The sequence below is a fragment of the Bombus impatiens genome, unplaced genomic scaffold (assembly GCF_000188095.3).
Source record: "Bombus impatiens unplaced genomic scaffold, BIMP_2.2 scf_0060, whole genome shotgun sequence".
NCBI classification, from domain to species: domain Eukaryota; kingdom Metazoa; phylum Arthropoda; class Insecta; order Hymenoptera; family Apidae; genus Bombus; species Bombus impatiens.
This window is the reverse complement of record NT_176479.1, coordinates 2073098-2091304: the sequence shown is the minus strand read 5'-3', so window position 1 is coordinate 2091304 and position 18207 is coordinate 2073098. Positions and strand designations below refer to the sequence as shown.

Genomic DNA, 18207 nt, shown 5'->3' with positions numbered 1-18207 from the left:
AATATTATGATTCAAAGGAGGATTTAACATTTTCTTAGAGTAATGAGCAATAAAAACAATATTTTCTTAGAAGCCTGAAAATCTATAGATTAGTAACTAAATTGTAAAAAAAAATAATCTTCTGGATAAATAATTGAGTAATTAATAATTTTCCACTGCACATTATTCTGGAAAATATATATATTTTTTCTATTTATGCCACAATTCAAGCAAACCACCGATACGTATGCACGGTCTGAAGGGTATACTGTGAGCGATGTATACAAAATGTCGTCGAGCGACTGTTGACAGGAGTCATTTACCAAAACCAAGTATAATGTGTAACCTCTTTTACCAGCGAATATTCTCAATATATTCCCCGCATATCTTTGATATGCGAGTTCAAACTGACACGGCATAATCGATAAAACAGTAGTAGAAAAGTGTCGCGAGAAGCGAGACGGGCGTAGGTGAAAGAACATCCATCGCGTATACATAGATTTTCGCGATCGATCGTTGTAGCGAAGACGTTTCTACGGTTCTTACCTTCGACTCCCTGTTCAAGAACCAAGCTCAATCTGTCGTTCGTTTTCTCAAAATGAATTCGGGCGTTAAGCGTTCACGTTCACCGTTGATTCGGACGATAGCGATGATGACAGTCGCTGATGCGACACAGGACATGAAACCTTGAGAAACGATGGGAAACGATGAAACAACACTCAACGAGCCTCACAGTCGACGGTCACTATTATGTCGGTGCACTGGTTATGATTGGATGATCCTCAAAACTCTTAACGGACACGTACGCGGACATTATAATGTATTCATCCACGTATCGCTCACGGCTGAGCGTGTACGCGCGCACACCCACACACACATACACTCACTTTACTATTTGAACCACCCTGCTGCACGACAACGAGTAACTACGACACCTCCGGTCGGCGGTCGGTCGTCGAGTGACGAACTGATTCGGAGCGCTTGCGCACTTACCCCCACGGCGTCCATTAGCTGATGGCCGAGTTACCGCGTCGGCGCCATCTGCCGGTCACCTGATAGTTACCCCTACCCATGTGTCCTTTAAGCCCTTCGGGTCGCCTCGATTCTAATTTATTTCTTTTCATTAACTTTTTTTAGTCTTTCTTCTCTTCTCCGGGCAATGGCTCGAATTTTAAGCCGTTCTATTTAATAAGATGACTTTTGCAACGGAAAACTTCCAGATCTCTTGAGTACCTGAGTCTTTTAGGCAGTGGTACTTCTAAGAACTTCACGTGCAATTACCACTTTGGTTCACCTTTTCCCGTTTTAATTTATACGTAGGATGAGTCATACACGATTAAGATGAAATGGTTTTGGTGATCGTAACGATGATATCTGATTTTTTGTGATCTCACTTTTTTTCGTGCCTGCAACGATGCGGCTGTAGAATGTAATTGCATTTCTCTGGAGTAAAATCGTAGTCTATTTTTATGAGCAAATGCTTCGTACGTGGTTTTGGAGTTCTTAGCAAATACTTTCGAGTGCCTCATAGAAACAAATATAGGATACGGTCCACGTACATACATGGGATTATTCGTTGCAATTGCGCTCTAAATTATTTCATATTAATAAAATAATAAAAAGAAATTCGTATTTCCTTTATCTCAACTAAAAACTATTTACTCGGATGTACAGCAATAACAAAGTACTAAGAAATCTATACGCTACTGTAAAACTACAAAATTAAAAAGACAAATTATACAATTACACTTTATAACTATTTCTCGTCCCCTTTTTCCTTTCTATATATAAATTCTATTTCTCTTTATAGAAATACTTACACATAAATACTCACACACCAACAACGATATGTTTTAACAAAAGACGTCTGCGCAACAGTTCTAATTGAAACTATCGATCATAGCTTTATTCGAGCTGGCATTCATTGTTACAAATTCGTCGTCCATTTTGGAAAACGCTCTCATCTCATCGGTGTTTATATAAGTTCTTATCGATTCGATAAATTTGCTCGCTTCTACGCTTATTCTGTTCGGATCGTCGGCGAGCCAATATTTTTCAACGATCACCTGGCCACGCGAAAGGGTTCAGGACTGAGCTTTCCCCATAGACGTGCTTGGGGTAGTCCGGATACAACCAAAGACCCTGCTGACGTAAAATTGCAATCTCCGTGCCTTAATGCGATTTTTAAATTGGAAATGAAGCTTTGTTGACGCATCCAATATCCATTCTGGGTATTATAAATACCTAGTAGTAGTATTACAAATTTACTCTTACTACAAAATTATAGAATTACAGACAGAACAATTATGTAATATGATGAATGTTTTCTTTGAAATAACTAAAGCGTATTAAATACATATTATATATGTTGGACTTTATTGGTTTCTGAAAAAGAACAAGCATAAACTAAGGTGGTTTTGTTATGAGTTAAGTGGCATAATAAGATAAAAGAAGCTATTATCCTAGAAATTAACTCGAATCAAGTAGTATTGGTCAACAATTAAACCGTGTGCGGTTTAGAGACAAGTACAAGTTAGAGAAGCCACATCTAACGAGTCTCATAAAATGATTACAGAGGCTCGATCAGACGTTACGTAAAATTGATTCAATGGTTCTTTTACAACTAATGCTGTAAAGAATTAATACATCGGAGACCTAAATTTTTAGCAGAAGTAAAATCAGGGAGATTCAATGAATGGAAATAAGACGAAAATCAAGAATAACAAAAACACGTTTCAAGTCACGTGCAATTCGATGATATTCGATTCGATGATATATTTAACAATCCGTAGCAGAAACTTGTAAAACATGACGCTTTACAGCAATGCTCATTAAATGACATCAAGAAAACGCCATTGGCCATTTTTTCAAGAACGTCCTCGGAGAAACTTTTTACGTCTTCAGATTTATTGCGTAAACTGAGTGTAAGAGATATACAGATAATAGAACCGTAAATGTAAAATATGAAGTGGAATGTAAATTCAATCGGTGAAAAAATAAATTAACGATATCGCTTTGAGGACGGTGAAACATTTAATTCTCATCATGTTAAGCTTCTTGTTCGAAGAAGATCATATTGTGCTTTTTATAAACTAAGTTTTAACTAAGTTACGGTAGATAACAGATTATAACATTTCAATGGGAAATATACGAGATGCAGTGTATTCTGCGCAATAAGTCTCAAGATGTATTGAAAGATTCGAAATGACTAGTCTGATTCTATCTTTCCTATTATTCACAAATCGATGCATGTCGTGTTTTACATAATACCTGCTTGCTAAATATGGTCATTCCGTTCGAGTAGGCGAAAGATTCTGTCCGGCTGTTTACTACATGTATACTATACACTAAAGATGCGACAGGTATAGGGGTTGCTCGGAGAAACAAAGGTCGCACACCCATCCCTCGTTAGGATATCTGTGGTGTCTACATATACAACAGATTGTGTAAACAGAGATGTTAACAGACTACAGAAAATCTGTCAATATTTCCCAATAAGATTAAATCTATTTCCAATGGAATGCAATAGTTGATATTTCACATGTATCGATAGATTATGCTACCGGGTACATATGTGCATTATCTTTTTTTCATAAATATCTCTACCAATTCATTCAAAAGTTGATAAAAGATTTTGTCTATCAAAGTTTGCATATTTATTTTTCTTTTTTTATTTCTAAAGTTAGAAGCACTAATCTCGCGTTGAATGCGAGATATACCATAGGAAGTGAGAATGTTTTCATGAAATAGAATTCTTCGCCAAATGAGTCATACACATCAATGACGTCAGGATACGTGCGTAGTCAACAGCCCAAACCCACGCTTTTATAAACTGCTCGTCAGATTTCCGTTCCGTTCGGCGTTGAACTGATCCTTAGTCGTTATATTTTACGTAGTTTTTCTAGCCCTGTCATAATCTTCGAATTTTTCTGCCTGAATCATGTCCCCCGTTTTAACAAAAAATAAAGAAAAAAGTTTAGTGTTGTAACAAAATCTCTAGCAAAAAATTGAAATAAAAGATCATACAACGATTATTTTATCTACTCTTCAAACTTAAGAAATTTATTAAGGATAGAAACACATAATGGAAAATAGCTCAAAGAACGCAGCAGGGTTACAAGAAATATTATACGTAAGCAAGAATTTTAAAGATTTTGCTAAAAAAAATTGTAGAATTAAAAAGGTCATCTCTAGATATTACATATACGCAACATTGTACTTTAATCAATTATTACTTAACTAAATAATAAATGTACCTATTTTCTATTATCTATATTGTACCATGTTTTCTTTACAGAACAAATCCAGAAAATTATGTGTTAATAATTAATAGATAAATAATTTTTTCTTGCAAGGCACGTACAAAAAAATTCATTGCTAAAACGGCTAGACAAATCAAATTTTCTGACATCACTTTAAATTATTCCACTGGGCCTGCACACCAATTTCCTTCTAAATTGCACTTCTGCGCAGCAAAGTTCCCTCGCAATTTATTTAACGTAATGATAGGTTCGCCAGATAATTTTCCATAATTTATTGCCAGGAAGAACCGTGCAACTATTCATACTAATTACTCGTTACGACACTGCGTTACCCAAAGATATAGGATAATTATGATTATGAATTAATACCGAAATAAAATGAAAAATAATAAGTCCACGGTGACGCATTCTTTTCAATGCAATTGCCCTAATTTTTCCCGTGTATAATCCCACGCCTATTGTGAGGGACAGCTCTTGTAATTAAGATAAATTGATCGTAAAAGCATCAGTCCTGATTATCAGTAGCGACACGAATTGTTTGGTTTCAAAGAATTACTGCGATGCCGTATCAGGTGTGAGTTACTTTCAAGTGATTAGAGTAAACCATATTCCCAACGATGCAAAATTCCATTTAACATCATTTTTCCATCAAAAACGGAGTAAACCAAAAGCTGATTTCAATCTGAAATCTTCATTTTGTAATAAATATATACGTATTATTATTTAATTATCATTTGGTAAGCTTTTTTGTATTATGCTTTAAACTATTTTTGTAGCTGCTGATTAAACTATTTCACTGGAGTGTTATACGTTATTCTTCTCGTTAAATTTATATCATAAAAGCACGACATGGGAACGTTTTTCAAATGTATCACAGAAGCGTATTTTTGTCCAAACCAACAAATCAAATTTAAAGTAGAAATCCTATATATTCCTCTTATTTTTTATGCCAAAATAGGCAGATAAAATCGAAGAAGTGAAGCGACTATTTGATGAAAAGCATTTCAGGGAAATGCTTCATTTATCAAGAGAAGCAGGCGATAAATCCCATTCGTAAACGAAAAACGGCTGCAAGAAATTGTCAAGAGACCTATCCCGGTGCACCTTATTCCAAATTTAGCGTGTCTTACATACATTTATGTAAAATAATTTTTCCACGAAAAGTAAGAAATAGTTAGATCATTCGAATTTTCTGGATAAACTTTCAAGGATGTGACAACGAATCTATGATTAAAAATATTTTCGGATGATCGATCTAAGTCGACGAAGGTATGCGCACATGGTTGCTAGATAGGAATTTGCCCTCGAAAGTGAAGTAGTATCGAAACCGGTGATACACGGTAGTAGGTGGTTGGAAGCAATATGGCGACCCTTAGTTAGCGATGTAGAGTGCGCGGGCGCCGATCGACATCGTGGTCCAGGGTCGTGCATGCCCGCTTTCTCCGTTTATGGACCAATCACATCGCGCCTAGAGGAGAAAATCAATAGGCGTAGAGGCACGGATGACGTCAGCCTGCAACCCGACGATCGACCGATGCGACGCGGGCGGCGCCGGCCAATTTCTACGGAGCAATCAATAAGTAAAGATATCCAACGATGTCGGCAATAGCACCCACGTATCTTTATTTCAACCATGTACGAATACGTGTCTAACCGCCTGTTATTGCTCACTCAAAAATCTAATCCAACTTTTGTTACAAACCCCTAATCACGAAAGCCACCCCTAAAGGCAGTAACCGTTTCGTCAATATAGTAGCCAAATTATCAATATTGTTAAAAGTTAAAGACTCTCGGTTATTGCATATCTATTATTGTGTTTATTCATTCATAATTTTAGATTATAACTACACCACGAAAGTTACTTCCCAAAGCATAATAGTTTCGCTGTTATAGTAGCTGAAGCGTTAATATTATTAGAAAAATTTAGAAATATTCATTTATGTTTTTAAATTATATAATTGCAATTCCTAACTATAGAAGCCACTTCTGAAACTGTAATAGTTTCATAAATGCCGTAGATGAATTATTAATGTTATTGGAAAATTTGAGAAACCCGGTTATCGTATATTTAGTGTTGTGCATAATTATTCATGATTTTAGATTATAACTGCACATCCTAATTAGGAATCCACCTCTAAAAAGGGGTAATACTTTTATGGGTAAAGTAGGCAAATTATTTATTTGCCCTTCTTATCTAAAATGTTCTGTCTATCATATTTTCGTCTTTTAACATATATTTAAATATTTGAAATTATTTGTGAATAAAGAAAAACAAAAATGACATAATTAGTGGCTACTGATATTAGATAAATATCTTGATGAATACATATATCTTAATCGAAAACAAATGCTATCTTACGTTAACAGGCTATATTGAATCAAATATCACAATATTTCGATAAAATTGTTTTTCCGCAACGTTGCATCGTGAGTAAGTTATATATAAGTAGTACCATTGACGCATGTTCATATTTCATGAGATTTCGTTCCAGAAACGTGACTGGGACATTTGGCCACTGTCACAAAATGATAAATTTTCCTCTAAATTTCCTAATATTATGTCACGTATAATTATAATTTGAATGTTCATCGTTTATAATTTATTATATTTTGCATTTTATTTTATATCATGAAAAATAGATGGTTTAATAATGTTATATAATAAGTAATATAATAATTATGAAATATATTCTACCAAACTCGTAATATCAATTTTGATAAATATATGTTGTTTCATTTTTAATATCATAATTTTTTGATTTACGATATTCTAAACACTATTAACTTTATAATAAATATCATTTAACATTTTTATATTAATATATATTAAGATTAATAGAAGAATAAATTATAACACATAGATGTCATGTTCAACGAAAGTTCATAATTAGTATTCTATTAAAATTATACATGTCAAGATTTACTGAAACGTGCAAAGTTCCGAGAAAAGAAGAATAACTTCCAATGATATTGAATCAAAGTAGATACTTGGCACTTCTATTCCTAGTACCACTTTTAGTCAGCTATCGATACACAAATAATTTCCATCGAACATATTCAACTTATTAAACTATTACTTATTTAAACAAATGAAGGGCAAAAACATTACACTTTTCAAATACATATCAGAAACATTTCTTTATTTTTTCTCTTTTCCTACATCAAATATAAGTCCTTCCATTATCTTGAAGTATATAATATTTTTAACTGCTAAAAAAATTAAAATAATTTCAAAAAATATAAAGATTTCTATTTAAAAATTTGTTTAAATTTGTTAAGTTCGTATTGGCCCGATCGCTGAATCAAAACAGCGTTCTTATTCACAACAAATCTGATAGTCAATTTCTATTAACGTATCCCTAATGAACTTAAATCAGCACAAAGACTTAGTTTGTGCCCCGGTCTTTTCAGCATCAACCTTCCGCGACGTTGCACCTGCATACCCTAATTTTGAAAAAATCCTAATCCTAGAAGCGCGGTATAATTTTCTTCAGTAACGATCCGCGACTCGAACGTATTTGTGTAAATGTGTACCATCGGGTGGCTTCGTATTTTACCAGCAAAAGCCTTGTGGCAGGAACGAGTCGATTCCACGCGCGTTCACTAAGACGAAAGCGCCCCCTTCGATCATAATTAACACTTCTAATATGCACTAACATAATGAATCATTCGAAACATGCTGCGAACGTACTCCTCGATTCATTGATCTTAGAATTAACTAGATAGATACGATACATACATGCACTTATCTTTATACATCGCATATCGTTCAATCTTTATGCAAATACACGTACGAGCACACGTTAAGGGCCAATATAGATGAGAACTTTCTTTTTTCAAACCCTCCTTGACATAACAGAGAAATAGATTATAGAACGTGTAAAAAAAAATGTCAAGTATCGATCAAAATCATTTATTCAGATACTCATTTGCAAGGAAATATTTCGAAAAAAATTATACTTGAAATGTTCGAATTACTTACATTTAAGCCCTAGTCTTCGAATTTTTATGTCCTAATTTAACGCTCGTTTTGACAAACAAAAAGATTTTTGAAGTTTTAAGAAATCACGCGTATTAACAATGATTCTTTCATATTTTCCTCAAATTAAAATTGTTTAACAATGGGAAACCCCGATTATGTCGAAAATGACCTAAGGAACGTAGAATTTTTATCCCTAATAATAATCGATCAAAATTCTTCGGACGATTTTTTATATTTTATACATGTAGTGTATTTACGAACTGTCATCGTATAAAGTCAAACTAACCATGCTAATGAACTAACTATGAAACAGAATAAAGGAATACAATGTCGCGATGGTTTAAAACTGATCTGTCTGACTAAAGTTGTACGTATCTACTGTGTACTCTAGATTGACAAAGCAAACAGGAAATTAATTTGCGGCGCAAACGGCATTCGAGGATTTATAATAGACGATGTATTGTACACAAACGAGTTTACGATAACTACAATGATAGCAACGCGTTCGTGCATTCATAACGAATGTGCTATTAGTACAAGTGGTTAAAATGACAAGAATGTTTTCGACTCACCAGATACGTAGGCAGTGACGTGAAAACAGCTGAGGACCTCCGGCCATACTGGTTCTAGTTCCGCGATGTTCCTCGAGACACGGCGTGGACGCGTCGCGACGCGACGCAAAGTAATTCAACTCTAACCGATCGATTATCAAAGGCGCGAGTTAGGCGTCTTTTTCTTCTTTCTCGGCACTCGCTTGTGCAGCTTATTAACCATGTGGCGCTGATGTCTGTTTTCTCCTAGCGAAATAACGCGACGTTTCATGCGAAATTTCCAATTCACACTGCTCATTGATATTATGCCAGATGAAAACGGAAATGACCGCGATGGTTATCGATATATGATAACTTAAATAGCGCGCTTCGATTTGAGCGCGAAAGTTTTTCAAATCGTTCTTGATGTGTAAAAGATGATTCTTTTATTAATTTAAGAATATCGGTTTAACATTTGAAAATATATTTTATATTTTTAAGAAAGAAAAATAATCTTTATGAAATAATATAACTAGTAAGATATTTTTTTTATCTGATTTTAAACCAACAATAACTTCTCTGGCAAATTTCATTACCATTTATTATTATATGTGTACAATATATATGAAACAGGTTTATATAAAATCATAAATGTCTTCTGAAGACAAACAAGAAGAGAGAGAATACGAAATTGATTCTCGGAAAAGGTTCATACTATGTAAAAATCATTTTAGTCACTATCATATTTTCCTTCACTCTCTAACATTTCTGAGCATTGTTGTAACGGCTATTCACGTCATTCCAGTTCACTATGTCGAAGATAGCTTTAACGTAATCAGGTCGAACATTCTTATATTGTAAATAGTACGCATGTTCCCAAACATCGATACCAAAAAGTGGTATCAGACCAGTTGTAGCTTGGAGAGGATCTTGGTTAGCACAAGTAGCTATCCTTAAAGATTTTGCTTTTGGACAATATCCAAGCCAACCCCAACCAGAACCTTGGATTGCAACAGTACTCTCAGATAACCGCTTTTTCATCTCTTCCATACTACCAAAATCCTTCTCAATCTGTTTGAGGAGTGCAGCTGAAAGAAAAGATATTTGATTAATTTATATTTGATTTTATTACAGAATATCTATCTCGTGTAGTAAAACAATATTTACCATCTGGTTTACCGCCATTTGGTGAAAGATTACACCAGAAAATTGAATGATTTAAGTGACCTCCTCCATTGAATTTAATAGCTGGACCCAATGCAATTTGCGTATTAACATCACCTTTAGCGACAGCTTCTTTCATTTTCTCTTCGGCAACATTTAAATTGTTAACATATGTCGCATGATGCTTTGAATGATGAAGTTGCATAATTTCAGCGCAGATAATAGGTTCCAAAGCCTTGTAATCATAGGGTAATTCAGGTAGTGAATGTTTTGTTCTCACAAATGTGTCTTTGCTAAAAGTGAAAGATACATAATAGAATTTTTATTTTATCTAGAAATTTGCATAATATATATTGTAAAGTTAAGAATAATATGTATTAGTTAAAAAAAATAGAGTATAAATTATATACTTAACTTTTATGTTTAAAAATATCATATCTACAAAATATCAACTTTGTTTTTATTGATAATATGAATATTATCTTGTCATATGTTGTTTATTTTTTGTTATTACTTTTTATCATGTATATTCTTTTTATTTTTTACATTTCAAATTCAAATAAAATTTACTTTATACATGTATGATGTATATGGACTACAAATATAATGATATTTATATATCACATTGACAAAGTATTTATCTAACATGTATCTACATGCCAAAGGTCAAACCAAATTGATATTGATTTTTTGTATATACAGTTAATTTCAGCACTTTGACAATATGTCTAAATATATCTTTTTAAAATATACATTTGCCTTTTGTAATTTGGTTCAATATTTTTAAATTTGATAGATGCATCCAATACATATGGCTGAATATCAGTGATAATTTGTCATTTAACTATTAATTATTGTAAAATAAATTTCAATTTGGAACTTAAATTATATAAATGACCATGTATAAATTATATATTTAATTAAGTGAAAAGAAATCAATTTATATTAAATATAGTTCATTCCAAATTTTGATACTGTTTTCGTAATTATATTTTAAAGTACAAATGTTAATCTTTTGTACAATTATGTATATATACAATATCAATAAACGCAATTCTTACGAATAAAATGTCTAATACTAATGACAAAAAGTAGAAAGAATGACAGGTTAGAAATTATATAATATCAACTATGCGAATGTCAATTATAAATAAAAAGTAAGATAGACTTACATTGTGTTGGAAAACAGAGCACGTCTTGCTGCGAACATTATTGGAACTGTGACGAATCAACTTGTTTATATAAACTAATATCAGAAAATGTGAAGTGCAGAAGTAACCGCTGATCGCAGACTCGCCGCAATAGTTGCAAAAATCTTAATGCCGGAGTATGCCGGGAATGGCTCGAACTCTACTACCACTACCAGCTATACGAATATCAGATATTACGTCACAAGCTTTTTCCACTGATAGTAACCACATTACTAATTTTCCCCTAATTAGACAATATCTACATATTTAGATGATATAATATTATAATTCAAAAATGACTAACCTTTAGAAAATATTTTTTTCATTTTGATAAACATTACATCTTCTCGAAGTTTATATTAATTATTTAAAAATATTTCGTATAAAATTAGGAACAAATACAACTTTTGTGTTACAAGGCTACAGGCTTTGTGGTTTCAATTTTATTTTAATTAAATGTTTTTAATTTCCAATTTTCATAACTGTAGAAGTTGATGAATAAAAGAAATGACGTTTCACTTTACGATTATCATAAATAATTATTTTTGTGTTGAAAGGTAATCTTTAATTGGTAAATTACATATTATACAATAATAATCGTTTTTGTTATAGATATATTTGAATTGAATTATCCACAAATTATATTTTAATTAGAGATAAGTTTCCAAAAATTATACTCCAAATACAATAGATATACCTATTCAAAATCCAAACTGAACATTACATACCAAAATTACAAATGAATTAGAAAGCAAAATATTTATGTAAGAAATACGATAAAAAATATGTGCTTTTATACAAGATAGTATAAAATAGCAATGTAAATATTTTGTATACTTGTCCTCAAAAAAAATAAAAAATATGCAACTGTGATGTTCTGTGATCTACAAGATCAGTTGCACGTTTTACTGAAATTAATATCGTTTAATATTTCATATAATTTACAGGTATTCAATAAATCTAACAAATAGACCTCAATTTTATTATACACAATTAAAAGCATATTTTATGCATGAATAACGAATGTTGACACGCGTGTCTCACAATGAAAAAAACGATACATACATACAAATTATTGCGCACACAATCGTGTATAAATCTATGTATGTGCGTCGTTGTGTACCAGATATTAACATTTGTGTATTTACATAATAAAAAAGGCATAGCCCTGATTATTATTCTATTGTTATTTATATTTTTTATGATTGCTCTGCAAAATCTAACAAGAGAAGCTACTATTAATGTTTTAACGAATTTACAAAAAGCCATTTAAAAACGTTGAAGCATTTGTTCGTAATAACGAATACTTATTAGAAAATTTAATGCGATTTTATTGCGAAAGAAAAAATAGTTTTAACTATCTACCCCTTTATTCCAACGCCACGTTATTTTTGTGAAGATATAATCATACGTAATCAAGTGCTGTTATCTTGGCATTAACGTGACTTTAAAACAATTGAAATAAAAGATATATTTACGGATACACGTTATGAAAAATTACAAAACCATCAGAAATAATATTTATCATAATATGTCTCCATATTATTCTTAAATATAAAATATTAGATTCAACTTATGTTAGGTATTAAGTCACGCTAAGCTTTGTTCATATATAACAAGTGTTATGTGTATAAAATCGTTCTAGAAAACTGTTCATTCTGGATCGCTTTGAAGAGTCTCACCATTAGTTAGAACTAACGCGTCATCATCAGCTTCATTATAATCAAGAGAAAGGATACTCTCTCTTCTCTTTTTTTTATATGTCCTTTCGTCGTCACTACCTGGTGCACTTTTGTCCCTTTTGGTCCTATCCCTACCCCTAGTTATTCTAGTTAGCACCTCTTCCCCATTAGTTTTATTGTTATTTCTATTATGACTTTTGCTCCTTAGTATCCTCTTATTATTTCGATTTTCTTCATGTTCTTCTTCCCTATCACTTAATTCCTCATTCTCTACTTTAATGATCAAAGCAGCCGAATCACTTGAGCTTTCGTCATTATGATCTGCTTGATTAGGTTTTCGTTCGACCCGTTCTGTTCTTTCAGTATTAGAAAACTCACACTGTGGCGATCGCTGCGATGATAACGGTGGAGTCCTAGCACCTTTGCACACATCACTATCTTCCATTGATTTTGAAGTCTTTGTTTCCGAAACTGAATTTTCTTCAGATTCTTCCTTCTTTATTGGTGGTGTGTGAGGTGACAAACCATTCGTTAAATTATTTTCGCTTGAATTTGCTTTCAACGCTGCATTTTCTTGCTGTAACAATGTAACTGATTCGCGAGCTTTACGTAGCTCCTGTTGTAAGAAGTAAATTGTGCTCTGCATTCCTTCAACATCCTCGTCTAAGTCTTGCAAGAATTCATCCAACTCTGTAACATAGACATTACCAAAAGATATTAGCTACTTTGATCTATAACATATTAAAAAAATATCCATAACAAAAATAATACCTGATTGTGATTTCTTCATTTCTTCACTGAAACTTCTTTGAAGAGCAAGATCTCCCTCCAACTTAGCAATTCGTCCACTAGCAATCATGCGACCTAATTCTTCATTTTCTTGATATAACAATCTGCATTTTGCCATTAGTCTTTTACCTGTATTGCTATAGATAAAAAAAATATACAGAGTGTCATTGAAAATACAAATTTGTTATTTAGTTTTATCAAAAGATGTAAATTATTATTTACCTATCTGGTGTAAATTTCCAGGCACTAAGTTCGTTCTGGGTGTCCTCTAATTTAGCTTTAGTTGTAACAAGTTCTTGCCTTAATTTTTGAATTAAAATATTAACAGCTGGATCTAACAAAGCAGATCTTAAAGCCACAGCAGATGGAGCATGAGCAGCTTTCATTTCAGCAATTTGACTCTAAAAGAGAGAGGAAAGAAGAAGAAGAGTTATGTGCTATGAAATTGTTTAATTAGTTCTATATTTCTTCTATTAAAAAATGTAAAATCTACATACAATATATTCTTGTAATTCTTGTTCTTTAGAAGCAAGTCTCCTGACTAAAATCTTCTCTCTATGAGATGCTTCTGCATGTTGCTGTCTGTACTTGCTTTCAGAGTCCCTCAATGAGGATAGCTCACCTACAAAAAAAAATTATATCATTTCCTCTTTTAATTAAGACTTCACTGTTTAAAGCTATCTATGTGTTTCGTCAATTTGTTTTATGTTTATTATATAATCATTTTAAAATTAAACAGAGTATGAGCATATATATATATATATAATATGTAATATAATGGGTAATATAATATATATACACACAATATATATTCACACAATATATATATATATATACACACGCATATGTATATATATCATGTAATGTACATTTTTTATTATATTTTAAAAGGTTATGATTTTTTCAACTTTATTTCAATTAGATATAAAAATACTATACTTCAAATACATTTCAAATATAAAAATCATTAAAGAAGTTATTAATTGATAATACAAATTTAAAGAGAAAGCTGTATTAACATTTATTTAATTTAAAATACAATATGAAAAAAGATGTATTTCCATGTCTTTCATAATTTTACCTATATCTTTATGATGTATAATTTTTATTCATATACTTTGAATAAAATTATATTTTCATAACTAGAGTTGGCGATTATTTTATAATATTCTTTTTGATTATTTTCTCCATCTCTGGTAATAATTTGGTAAGTCATATAAATTTATGAGACACATAGAGAGCTAAAAACCTTAAAATATATATGCATATAATATAATGGTACAGAGTATTCTGTACAGTCTCTTTTGATATTTCATATCTGTATATCTTTGGTGAAAGAAAGCATAGTGGTGAAAATCTACTACATACTGTTTTGCCCTAAGTGCGCATAAACAAAATATGTTTTCATATGTATGTGACATTGATTGCCTGACAACTGACATTTTTAATTAGCGCATACTTTGAGTTTGGAGTCGTTGCATCGTGCCATTTGTGAGATTCTCTGTGCTTCCACCGAGACCAAGAGTGGACGTTACTTTTCTTCCATGAAAATAGATAGACTACTTGTTGCAGACACAGATGTTGTCACAAGATGACCTCCCGGCCTTATTTGATCAGGATTGTATTTTTTTCAGATTGGTACTTGGACATCAGGAAGTTATGGTGCAGGTACAAATGCATGCATGAATTGCGTTCATAATGGGAATAGACAGGGATGTTTGTCTAGGAACATAATTAAAATTGTTCAGTTTTATCAGACGTATCTATATATAAGATGATATTAAAGATTGTAGATTGGGATAAGAATTGTTAGGATTGGAAAAAGCAGCTGGAATTTCAGATCATAACTGCATCAATTAAAGGTTTCGTACTTCACCAAGACTTAGGTTCACGCATCCCTGGCACAGAGTTTTGTGGGCCAAAGGATGACATAGGGCCTCTGTTTTTACTCTTCTGAGTGGTATATTCAGAGCCAGCGAGGATGTTGTATTTCATTCAATCCTCGCAAAGTGGAAACTCGATATCCAATGTACACACAAACACACACGCACTGTCCTGCTTCTGGCAGTGTGTTTTACTACACTGTAGAATTATACGTGGCACACTGCACGATCACTTAAGAGCTCATACCAAAAGTAAGCTATGTGTGTTTATTACAGTGAAAGAAATGATTCATAGTGAACACATTCGAAAAAACCTTTTCATCTCTTCTTGTCACACAATATCACTTTTTTTGACATACACTTTGCTTTTAGCATTAAGTGACTTTTAATATCAATAGCAGCGCAATTTGACACCAGATGATAAAATTATGCATACATGCATAATATTGTATTAGATTTTCTGTACATGCAGTGTATATGACTGTCACATCACTTCTGCTCACCAAAAAAATTTCGAACACTGTACATATTGGCATTAATTTAATTGCCCGCACTACACATCACAAATGTAGTTTTCAAAATATTACAATATTACTGTATCACTAGCCTTTATCTAAAGTCTATTACCCAATTGATCTATCTAGTGTTTCATATGAATACATAAATTTTCTACAATTGTAATTTGTTTGTCGATGTCGTAAGAGATGTTAAGAATTTTATCTATCTTATTACGATACTTATTTATTCAAAATTTTTTCGACTTTAGGATTTATAAAAACTTAGCATTATTATTATCCTAAGCACAGTACTAATAATATGCTTAATCCCTAATCTTAGCGTCCCTATAAGAGTCTTGTCTCATACAAGAGACCGTTGTGTTCTGGCATTCATAAATTCGCTTAAGAAATGTGGTGAGTGAGGTGGTCTCACTCAAGTGATCTCAGTACCTTCCTGGGCTGCCGCCTGGGCCTCTAGACACTCCACATACAAGTCCTGTTCATGCCACTTGGCTGCTAGCTCGTCCTTTGTCATGCTGTCCAATTGTTGCTGTGTTAGCTTCATACGCCTTGGTTGTCTAGGAGAATGAGGACTGCTTGGTTTTCCTCCCATACTATTATTCTGTGGACTTCTTGGTGAAGATGGACCGGCAGACTTAACATCGTTACACTCTTCTGCCATTTTATATTAGAAGTTATTAAAACCACACCCAGGCCTGTAAGTCTGTTTCGAACTCTGCCTCTTCTTCTTTAACTGTTTAACTGCAACGAGTGCGTTGATGATATGCTATTAGTGCTAGCACACATTTGTCTGAAAAAAATAAAAATATTTTTTCAGTATAACATATGTATATAATATAAATAAATTTAACAATTATATAAACTTTAATAGTATGCTAAATTGTAATTTTATTGCCTCTAAGTTGACTGTCTTACTGTTCTACATTTACAATAATATTATTATTACTACAAATATATTTATTGTTATTTAACAACCATTATTAATTTTTAATACATTTTTAAAATTTCTATAATGTAATATCAATAGATAGTATATGGTATATTCTAGAACATATTCTTATAACTAAGGTTATATAGTTACAATACATTAAATAGTAAAATAAAATACAAGAATCTTGTTGTAGATAATAAATTATCTATAGAGTTATATTTACAAACTCTTTAAATTACAATTTTTAATTTATTTTTGAACAGCGTATTAATATCTAATATAGCATCGAAAAAACATATACATACAATGCAGAGTTACTATGTATTATTGGAACTATAATTGTAAACTTGTACGACAGTACTATACACATACGCGTTATATTTACTACTTCATTTTCATAGATATTACATGCACTTGTCATGTACTAGGATAAAACTTTTTCAGGGCGCAGGTTCGGACCCGGCTTTTAGAACATACCGCGTGATTGAAGAAGGTCACGTGGCACGTTTAATGTTTTATTGCGACATGCAAGGTAGGGAATGTAGGATCCAGTTATCTATAGTTGAAGGGAACATTGACGCCATTATGTCGACATGTCTGCCATGAACGAGAATTTCGCGATATAAGATTACAAATTTATAATTTATCTTCTTTCGAAGGTCATTGAAATTACTTGCATATATGAATTATAAAAAAGATTTAAAAATATTTCTGTAAAACAGTGCACTTATAATCACATAGCCGTCCAGATGTTTGATACAACTTTAACAATTATAACACTTTTCTAACATAGATCGTCATGAACTTATTACTATGTAATATTATCTAACGATATAACATGATTCTTGTTCACTTCACATACCTGGTATAGTGACACGCCTATCATTCCATTGAAAAATGTTTGTATCCAGTATTCGGTATAACGTGAAACGATGAAACACGACACCATGTATGTGTATATCCACGTACATGTATATACATATATACCTGTATATGTATATATATATATGTGTGTATACAAATGTAATTTCGTAGTCTGTTATAAGCAAGCTTTCGTTAGTGAGTTCTTCAATTGATCAATTGACGAATGGAATAAATGTGATATACTGGACTTGTCTCAATGTACCGCGCATTCCAAATACAACATTAATACGAGCACATGATACACGTATCGCGTAAATACTTGAAAACCATGCCACTACAGGCTAACACAGTAATGTAACTAATCACGAACAATGATTACTGCCGACATCACGTTCAGAGTGCCTAAGAAACGAATGTCAGGCGCATGCTCCAA

At 32.3% G+C, this 18207-nt stretch overlaps 3 protein-coding genes across 24 annotated transcripts in view; all 3 read right to left on the bottom strand.

The window, feature by feature from the left end:
• Positions 1–9030, bottom strand: part of LOC100749032 (kinesin-like protein unc-104) — a 35371-nt gene extending 26341 nt beyond the window's left edge. For 9 of the 19 annotated variants that reach the window (XM_024372334.2, XM_024372335.2, XM_033324718.1 and 6 more), the window contains exon 1: positions 526–942. The gene's annotated coding sequence lies outside the window, so the exon portion shown is untranslated. Of the gene's footprint in view, positions 1–525; positions 944–8795 lie in introns of those variants that run through there. The other 10 variants (XM_024372324.2, XM_024372330.2, XM_024372328.2 and 7 more) reach the window with 3 other exon arrangements.
• Positions 9031–9324: 294 nt separating this feature from the next.
• Positions 9325–11313, bottom strand: LOC100748913 (superoxide dismutase [Mn], mitochondrial). Its single transcript, XM_003485498.4, has 3 exons — positions 11090–11313; positions 9921–10210; positions 9325–9841 (listed from the first exon to the last, which is right to left on the bottom strand). The coding sequence occupies exons 1-3, from the start codon at positions 11125–11127 to the stop codon at positions 9513–9515; spliced, it is 657 nt and encodes a 218-aa protein (XP_003485546.1). The 5' UTR covers positions 11128–11313; the 3' UTR covers positions 9325–9512.
• A 391-nt stretch (positions 11314–11704) lies between these two features.
• LOC100748799 (pre-mRNA-splicing regulator female-lethal(2)D) lies at positions 11705–18154 on the bottom strand. Of its 4 annotated transcripts, none has more exons than XM_012393823.3 (6): positions 17773–18154; positions 16409–16769; positions 14076–14200; positions 13801–13979; positions 13561–13715; positions 11705–13479 (listed from the first exon to the last, which is right to left on the bottom strand). In XM_012393823.3, the coding sequence occupies exons 2-6, from the start codon at positions 16638–16640 to the stop codon at positions 12761–12763; spliced, it is 1410 nt and encodes a 469-aa protein (XP_012249246.1). In that variant the 5' UTR covers positions 16641–16769; positions 17773–18154; the 3' UTR covers positions 11705–12760. The 4 variants fall into 4 exon arrangements, with proteins under 4 accessions (XP_012249246.1, XP_012249248.1, XP_012249247.1 ...); XM_012393825.3 differs by lacking the exon at positions 17773–18154 and adding an exon at positions 17388–17411; XM_012393824.3 differs by lacking the exon at positions 17773–18154 and adding an exon at positions 17216–17365.
• Positions 18155–18207: the final 53 nt, after the last annotated feature.